At 38.9% G+C, this 8,500-nt stretch overlaps 1 protein-coding gene across 1 annotated transcript in view; it reads left to right on the top strand.

Moving 5' to 3' along the window:
- LOC101860315 (MORN repeat-containing protein 2) overlaps positions 1 to 6,715 on the top strand; it is an 8,666-nt gene extending 1,951 nt beyond the window's left edge. The window contains exons 2-4 of the mRNA XM_005094061.3: positions 1,939 to 2,022; positions 3,830 to 4,073; positions 6,321 to 6,715. Coding sequence (XP_005094118.1) covers positions 1,939 to 2,022; positions 3,830 to 4,073; positions 6,321 to 6,426 — 434 coding nt within the window. The 3' untranslated portion in view covers positions 6,427 to 6,715. The remainder of the gene's footprint in view (positions 1 to 1,938; positions 2,023 to 3,829; positions 4,074 to 6,320) is intronic.
- Positions 6,716 to 8,500: the final 1,785 nt, after the last annotated feature.

Below are 8,500 nucleotides of genomic sequence, written 5' to 3'. Positions count from 1 at the left end.
TCTCTCTCTCTCTCTCTCTCTCTCTCCCCTTCCCTTTCTCTCTCTCTCTCTCTCTCTCTCTCTCTCCCCCTCCCTCTTTCTCTCTGTCTCTCTCACACATAAAGACGTACACTCACATACTATACTTACAAAGAACTGACCTGCTGTAATTCCCATCAGAACACACTGTTCTAAGTAGACCTAGCTGTGGTGAAGGCCGAAAAGGGAAAAGGGAAGTGGGGTAGGGTGTATTGTTTTAGGCCCAGATTGTGATCCAGCTGAGTGAAGCGCTTCTCTCTTCTCTTAAAAAAATTCCCTGTATAATATATTCCAACTGGGCTGTCCGTAGAAAGCCGGCCCTGAGTCTTGGCTGAGTAGGTAACTCCGGGAAGTAGGCGCCTAATAGAACACCAAATAGACCCATGGATGGCTTGTAATTCAACAGGTACTAAAGATTATACATTTGCAAGCAATAGATATATAGATGTACAGGCAGTAATAAGATATAAATTCAGGTTGAAAGAAGAATGTAGCTGTTGAAATTATTCAAAATAATATTGATTTGTACTACAGACATATATATTTCCTTTGTAAGTAACAAACAGGCCAATTGCAATTAGAAGCCATCTTTGCTCTCTGAGGACAAAAGCTGAATTTGCTGGGATACTGGCCTCACCACTGTGCAGGTGATGTTCGGTAAGGTCTAGCATAGATGAGTTCCACATTGTGATAGGAGCCGATTTACATAAAAGTTACAAGCCCGCATGAAGGAACAAGTCTCTGTATTGTGATAACACACCAGTGAACCCCTATTGTCTCTCTCAAGTTCTTTCAAATCGGCAGAGTGCTTTTTGAACGTTGATAGATATTATTGTTTATTTACTTTAAACTAAATGAAAATAATTATCAGCAATCAATCTCTTGTCCACTGTCCAGCTAACAAAAAGTGACTGGTACCGCCGGTCTTGTCCAGTGAAAGAAACACCCTTGCACTCACACACACACACAAAACACACACACACACACACACACACACACACACACACACACACACACACACACACACACACACACACACACACACACACACACACACACATACACACACACACAAACACACAAACACCACGCTGTGACATTTATACACTTATAGTATAAATATACATTCTATATTAGCAGGCACTTGCATTGGTATCCTCCAACCCTCCCCCCCTCACCCCCAAAAAATGAACAAACAAAGACCAAACATCCCCCCCCCCCGAAAACTACAACTAAAACCAATTAAATGGAAATAAAAAACAAGGAAAAAAAACACCCACTGAAGAAGCAAGCAAAAGTAAAATCAAAACAAAGCAAAAAACAAAAGGAAGGAGTTTTGTTTTTGTTTCGTTTTTGAGTTAGAGCTTTACAAAGGGCGCCACTGCACAAGGCCACATGAGCCTTAGATATGTCACCTAAGTATACATCACTTTTTGTAAATAATATGGTATAATATTTCGTTTTGTGTCATACAGCTGTTAAAGACTATGGTGTCATATTTTGTGTCATACAGCTGTTAAAGACGATGGTGTCATATTTTGTGTCATACAGCTGTTAAAGACTATGGTGTAATATTTTGTGTCATACAGCTGTTAAAGACTATGGTGTAATATTTTGTGTCATACAGCTGTTAAAGACTATGGTTTAATATTTTGTGTCATACAGCTGTTAAAGACTATGGTTTAATATTTTGTGTCATACAGCTGTTAAAGACGATGGTGTAATATTTTGTGTCATACAGCTGTTAAAGACGATGGTGTAATATTTTGTTGAAGTACCTGCATTAGTTGATTGTGTGTAAGATACCTGATGGTTACTTACTTTTTACTAAATACCTGATGGTATTTAGTCTAAATATATGTAACTGTTTAATATGATTTAAATCTTTGCTTTGTATCATGTAACTTCATTTCTGTTCAGGGGAGAAGAAAGACAAGAAGAAGGAGAAGGGTCCTGCTGAGATAACGTCATGTGTATACATGTTTCCAAATGGAGATAAGTATGGTGAGTATAAAAATTTTGTTTCATTTGGAGTGTGATATAAGAAAAAATCTGTGGCTAATTGTTAGTGGATTTATCCACACTGATCATTGCTTGTGAAAGTGCTTGAGTGGTGCTCCAGCACAGAAATTTTCCTGGATAATCAGAGTTGTGAAATACAGTCAAACCTGTGTAAGACGGCCACCCATTGTCAAGGAGAAAAGTGGCCGTATAAGACAGGTGGCTGTCTTAGGCAGGACTGATCAAGATGAAAAAAACAAACCATTCCCATCTGAGGTCCCAATCGAAAGTAGCCATATTGTTGTTGTTTTTGTTGTTGTTGTTGTTGGTTTGTATTTTGTTTGTAATTTTTATTTTGTTGCTGATTTTTCACAAGGGTGACAATAAAACGAAATGTATCAGACGAGGAAGACCGAGTGCCATGCTTAAACAAACACATGGGTCGCCACCTCTCAGAGAATGAGCGACGCTTCTGTCACAAGTTCAAGTTGACGTCCTTTGTTGCTTTGTTACAGACTGGGTAAACAGTGACCACTCATCTTGCTTATGATTTGTGTATGAGTTCTGGACGAGGCTTATGGGTTATGAGGGATTACATGCTTACTTCACCAGCAGCTGAAAATTGGTAGCTATTGGTCAACAGTGGGAGGGTCCTTCGCAACATGATTGGTTGGAGGGACTACCTAACAACAACGACAGGTGATTGAATTATGACGGTTCACCCACAACGCTAGGGGCCAATGCACAATTTATGACAAAACGTAATATAGTCACTAAGGTGGCAGTCTAAGACAGATGTTATTGCTGAGTGTGATAGGGGTTGTGTGTTAAATTATAGTGGCCGCGGCCGCGTTGGACAGGTGCCCGTTTTACACAGTTAAATTATATAGACAAAACACAAGGGGGGAAATGGAAAGTGGCCGTTTGTACAGGTGGTTGTCTTATAGAGGTGGCCCTCAGGGCAGGTTTGACTGTAATTTGACTGCTGTCTGTCACCCTGATCATTGTGGTTAGTCGAGATAAAAGTTCTTTTGTTGAGAAAAAAATTCCTTTGTTAAGGAGAAAATTAGTCATCTTAGGGACTGGTGGTTCTCTTGGACAGTGGAGAATACGATAAGTATTTTAACGTAATTTTAAAAGATGCAAAGGGGGAGGGGGGACTGTTGGGAAACGGGTGTTTATACAAGGGGTTGTCTTGGACAGATGGTCACTAGAGCTGACTTAACTACTGTATTTGTATGATAATATAAGCTCGTCCGTCTATGTCTGACGATAACCTATACATCCACAAAGGAGAATATTTCTCCAGCATAATTGAAGAGTTAGAAGAATAAAAAGATAAGATGACTTGTGGCTTCTGCTGTGGCCAATGAGACCAAATGCAAGCCTGCTGCCATTGCACTCACCAGTTTCGAAAGAGATTTGATGGGAATAGACAGCAAAGAAAGGGAGGGAATAGATAAAGATAAAAGCAGATGCTTTACTTGCGCTAAGGTTTGTTCAAATTGAGAAAGAGCAGCGCAAACATCTGACTCACTCTCTGACCGAGGTACAATGTATCTGGTTGCAAGATAAAGACAAGATGATCATGTTAGTATCTAGGTGCAGGAAGCTGTTAGAGTACCATCCTATATTGAAAGATGACTGCCTAGAGGTACCACCAGAGCCTCACAGTTCCAGCTAACTAAGGTTTGTGAGGGCCTTGTGTCTAGAACACCATACTCGGTGGTTGCCCCAAACTGTTGCGACCAGGCGGGTATGATTGTATACCACACTTACCTGCTTTTTGTTTTATCTCATTCCTTTTCAGAGGGTGATTGCATACAAACCGATGCTGGCTCCATTGAGAGAACTGGTCAAGGAATTCACACGAGTGTGACAGGCATTGTGTACCAAGGCTCATGGGAAAATGACAGGATGAATGGTCAAGGTAAACTGACCAACCCATCAAATGCTTCCTACGAAGGCGACTTTGTCAACAATCAGTTTCATGGTAAAGGAAAATACTGCTGGCCAAATGGTTCCTTTTATGAGGGACAATTTGTTGAAAATAGGTAAGTGAATATGTTACGACTAATTGTGTACTTTGGTTATATAATTGATGTGAAAAAAATAATTTTTCATCTAAAGTGTAAATCTACTACTGTGTAAGACTCCGCTATACTCTATTTTGGAATGGCTTCGGTAGCCTGTGATCGTGAGATTGTGGGTAGAGGGGTTCAGGGGTTTGGGCCTCTGCTTGGTCTGACGTTGTGTCCTTGAGAAAGGCACTTTACACGAATTTCCCATTTGGCTCTGTCCTTTCAGAGATGGGCGTTAAACTCGGAGGTCTCGTCTCTTGAATAACCTAGCAGTGTTGATAAGGGCATGAAACCTATACCATTTCACCATTTTTTAAACGCTATTTTGGCAAAATTGGCATATGATGGAGTCTTACACTGAGCAGTTAAGATGTAGTCAAGCGTACAGGTATTTAGTAATTTACTCAAAGACCATCCAAAAATTAAGAGAGAAATTTTGATTTGTCTGTTTTGGGGTTGTTTTTTTCCGTAAAACCTCAATTTGTTTTGAGTAGAACTCCATTTTTTTCTAATTACGTATACTGTCAGACAATATGCAAGTAATCATAGATGCTGTTGAAATCCATGCCACTACTAAGATGTGTCACACAGGTATAAATTACTTTCAACACCCTATCTGTTTCTGCTCTAGCCCATGAAAATGAAGTTCATCCCAAGCCTGTTTGTTATTTTATTTGCAACACCCAGGTGTGTGCCTACATATATATATATATATATATATATATATATATGTGTGTGTGTGTGTGTGTGTGTGTACACACTTTAGGGAAAAGGATGATGAGGGGTGTGGGGTGGGTGGGGGGGGGGGGGGGTTGAAGGATGTGAGAAAGCTGTAAGTAACATCTTTCTATAGTTTGTGATGATTTCATAGCGAAGTTGAACTCATTTTGTGCCAGTGAATTTCCACTAGTTTTTCCAAAACATTTTGAAACTCAACCTTTTTCATTGTCATGGTATGAAAAATATGCCAACACTACAATTTATAACAAGTGGAATGTGTTTTGAATTTCATTTATAGGAAAAGGATTTAACAAAATTTACATCTGGAATAGTGAAAGGTAGACAGGAATAATGTTACCAGTTGAAATCAGCAAACTGAAAAAAATGGACCAAACTTCTTTTATGACATTATTTACTAATACAAGACAATCAGTATATAGTGGCATCAATGGCCTATTGGTTAGACTACCGGACCCGTAATCATGCGGGCTCGAGGGTTTGAGCATCAGCTCGGTCCAACGTTGTGTCTTTGGGAAAGGCACTTTATGTGAATTTCCTATTTGGTTCTGTCCTGTCTGAGATTAACATTATACTCGGAGGTCCTGCCTTTTAAATGACCTAATAATGTTGATGGATGCGTTAAACCTATACCAATGCACCATTTTCAATCAGTATATCTATGGGAAAACAAAGCATTTTGTAAAATAGTCAGGGTGCAGTAAGTCAAAAAGCCAAAGAACTGTGGGCACCCTATACTTTATGTGACTGTCCTTTTTTATTTTTAGGGGTAGGACATAGGATTTACTTTTTCTTCGAATGAGATGAGATTTTAATGCAAATTTTTTGCCTTGGCCTGGAGAAAAATGGAATTAACCAAAGTTACTCTCAACACCTACATCTCTGTGACACAAATGTATGAGTTAAAGTAATCCTTGTTCTAAGTTTTTGGTGAGCTGACTCATATTTCTCTGAAATACAGTGTTACTTTTTTAGTGTAGTGTGTAAGCTTTTTAAAGTTTTGCATAGTTGTTCTCATAATACAGTCAAATCTGCTCTGAGGGTCACTTGCATATATATATACAATCACTCGTACAAATGATCACTTCCTATTTCCCCTGTTGTGTTTCAGAACTGTTTTTTCTTTTGCCTCGTAAGAAATCCCTTTACTATTCTGATATTATTTGTCAGGCAACATGACGAAATGAGTTACTTCTTGGGTTTTAGCCCTATGAACATAGATATCCCAAATTTATAGGTGAAGTTTGTAAAATTTATAAGTATGTAATAATCAAAGACAAATTAAGCTTAAAGACAATGGCATCAACTGAAAATCTTATAATTTGACCCCAGTGTTGATTTTCGTCCTAAATGGTATCTCTGTTCACTTATTGCGAGAAGTGACTCATTTTATCAGCTTTTGTCACATTTGTTTTAAGTTTTCAGTATGAGTAAGTGACATAAGTGACCTTTTTTCTGTTCCTCTATTCCATGTTTTTGTAGAATGGAAGGTGAGGGAGAGTTCACGGACACAGAGGGCCAAGTGTGGACAGGGACCTTCCGCTATAAGGCTGCCCCAGGACTCAAGTTTAAGCTGGCCATGGCTTAATGTATAGGAAAGAAAGACTGATGTGTGTATGTGTGGGAGTGCGCTCTTGTATGTGTGTGAGTGTGTTCTTGTATGTGATGTGTGTGTGTGTGTGTGTGTGTGTGTGTGTGTGTGTGTGTGTGTGTGTGTGTGTGTGTGTGTGTGTGTGTGTGTATGTGTGTGTTTGTTTTTAAAAAAAAATTTTATTCTTAAAGAAAGAGCAGAGAGTAAGAGAACGAAAAGAAAAGACAGTGGCACTTGATGAAAATGTTAGACAGGTTGAATAAAGAAAATGATGTTTGTAATAGACTGATTGTATATCTATTAGGCTATTATCATCAACATCTTTACCATCATCATCATCATCATTATCGTCATCGTCATCATCATCATCCTTTCATGTCTCTGTATGAGTTGTCAAATCCCTGAACGGTATTTTGCCCTGGTTTCTGCCTCTGTCTGTGTTGTGATTGTACATGATGTTTTTGCTTCATTCCAATCATTGATGTCCTCCTCCTATATTCATCTTCATCTTTGTCTTCCCCCACTACTCCTTCCTCCCACCCACCCCTCTCTCCCCAAGCTTCCATTTACCATTTGTGCAGCATTGTGGTGAAACCAGGCACTAGTCAAAATAATAAAATCAAAGAAACAGGCATTTCCCTACCAGTTTAGCAATTTTTATCAAATTTTTGTTTTTGGCTCAACACTTTTATGTCCATACCAAAACACATTTCAATGTGAATTTGACTGAAAACGTTGATTAAAGGCTCAACATAGGTAATTTTTCAGTTTTGAGGGACTCACAAGCTACTGAAGTTGAAGTTACTTAAATTTGGCGGCAATTTTCTTGCTAATTTTATCACTGAAACCAGGCGACTACACCTCCTTCAATCACAAATATCTGGACTTCTTTTTAAGATAGATGGGTATTTCTTTTTCATTTAAAGCAAGGCAAATGAATCAGCTTTTAGATGACACCAGTAACTCCACATGCCCAAAAATTGATGAACACCTGATTCCACCACGTCGTGACACATTTTCTTTGTTGAGTCTTGTCTTTTGAATGCACAAAACAACTTAAGTTTTGCGTCATGGTTAAATGGCTATACCTGTAACAAACTCATCAAATTGCTGAGGAAGAGAGATAGAGATAGAAAGATAGATAGACAGAGAGAGGAAGAGAGAGGTTTTGATGGAGATGGAAACAGAGATAGTGACTGAGGAAAAATCGAGTGAAAGGCTGAACTTCTCATCAAAAGAGAAGAATTTGAAAAATATCAGCACAGATGGCCGGTGTACACTTTGACTTGATAATATTGTTTTGTTTCTATTGCTTTGTGGTTGAAATAAACTGAATGTTTTTCTATTTTTGCCTTGGATAATGTTCCATGATTTTTTAAGGTTACTAATTTTAACTTTTTACTCTTATTGGGGTTTTTTTCAAATAGCATCAGAGTACCTGGAATAAAAATGGCAAGGGATCTCCTGGTTAAGAGGTTATTTATATAGTGTTTGCCTCTCATTCGATAGGTTCCGGTTTCGAATTCAGACCGCGACGGAAAATATTTTTCTCTAAATTTCCTCCTTTCACCTCCTTTCCTGCTCTCTAACAATGTTCTGTTGTCTGCTTTCGTCTCCACTTTCTGCCCCTCCTCTGGGCTCGTGTCTCTTTCTGCCGCCTTTCAACTGCTACTCCTTGGCTCCCTCTTAATGCTGTCTTTCAGCCACACCTCTAACCCTATGGTAGGTAAGATCTATACATCTCGGAAAAGAGTAAAACATCTCAGAGGTCCCCTATGCAAGTTCCGCAAGTTAACGATCCCTTTGTGATTTAAAATCGATAAGAGAGTAGTCTTCGGCCTCTACCCGGGCAAAATTCAAAATTTCCTACCAACTGAACTGAAAATGTATCATGTGTCCCGCGTGATCATATGACCTATGTAGTTGCGGGTGCCGTAAAACACTAACCAAAAAAATAAAATTAAAAGATTATGGAGCCATTCATATGTGTAAAAGAGTTTTCTCTCTCTCTCTCTCTCTCTCTCTCTCTCTCTCTCTCTCTCTCTCTCTCTCTCTCTCTCTCTCTCTCTCT

The sequence above is a fragment of the Aplysia californica genome, unplaced genomic scaffold (genome assembly GCF_000002075.1).
Source record: "Aplysia californica isolate F4 #8 unplaced genomic scaffold, AplCal3.0 scaffold00075, whole genome shotgun sequence".
In the NCBI taxonomy this organism is placed as follows: Eukaryota; Metazoa; Mollusca; class Gastropoda; order Aplysiida; family Aplysiidae; genus Aplysia; species Aplysia californica.
This window is presented reverse-complemented; position numbering and strand designations above follow the sequence as displayed.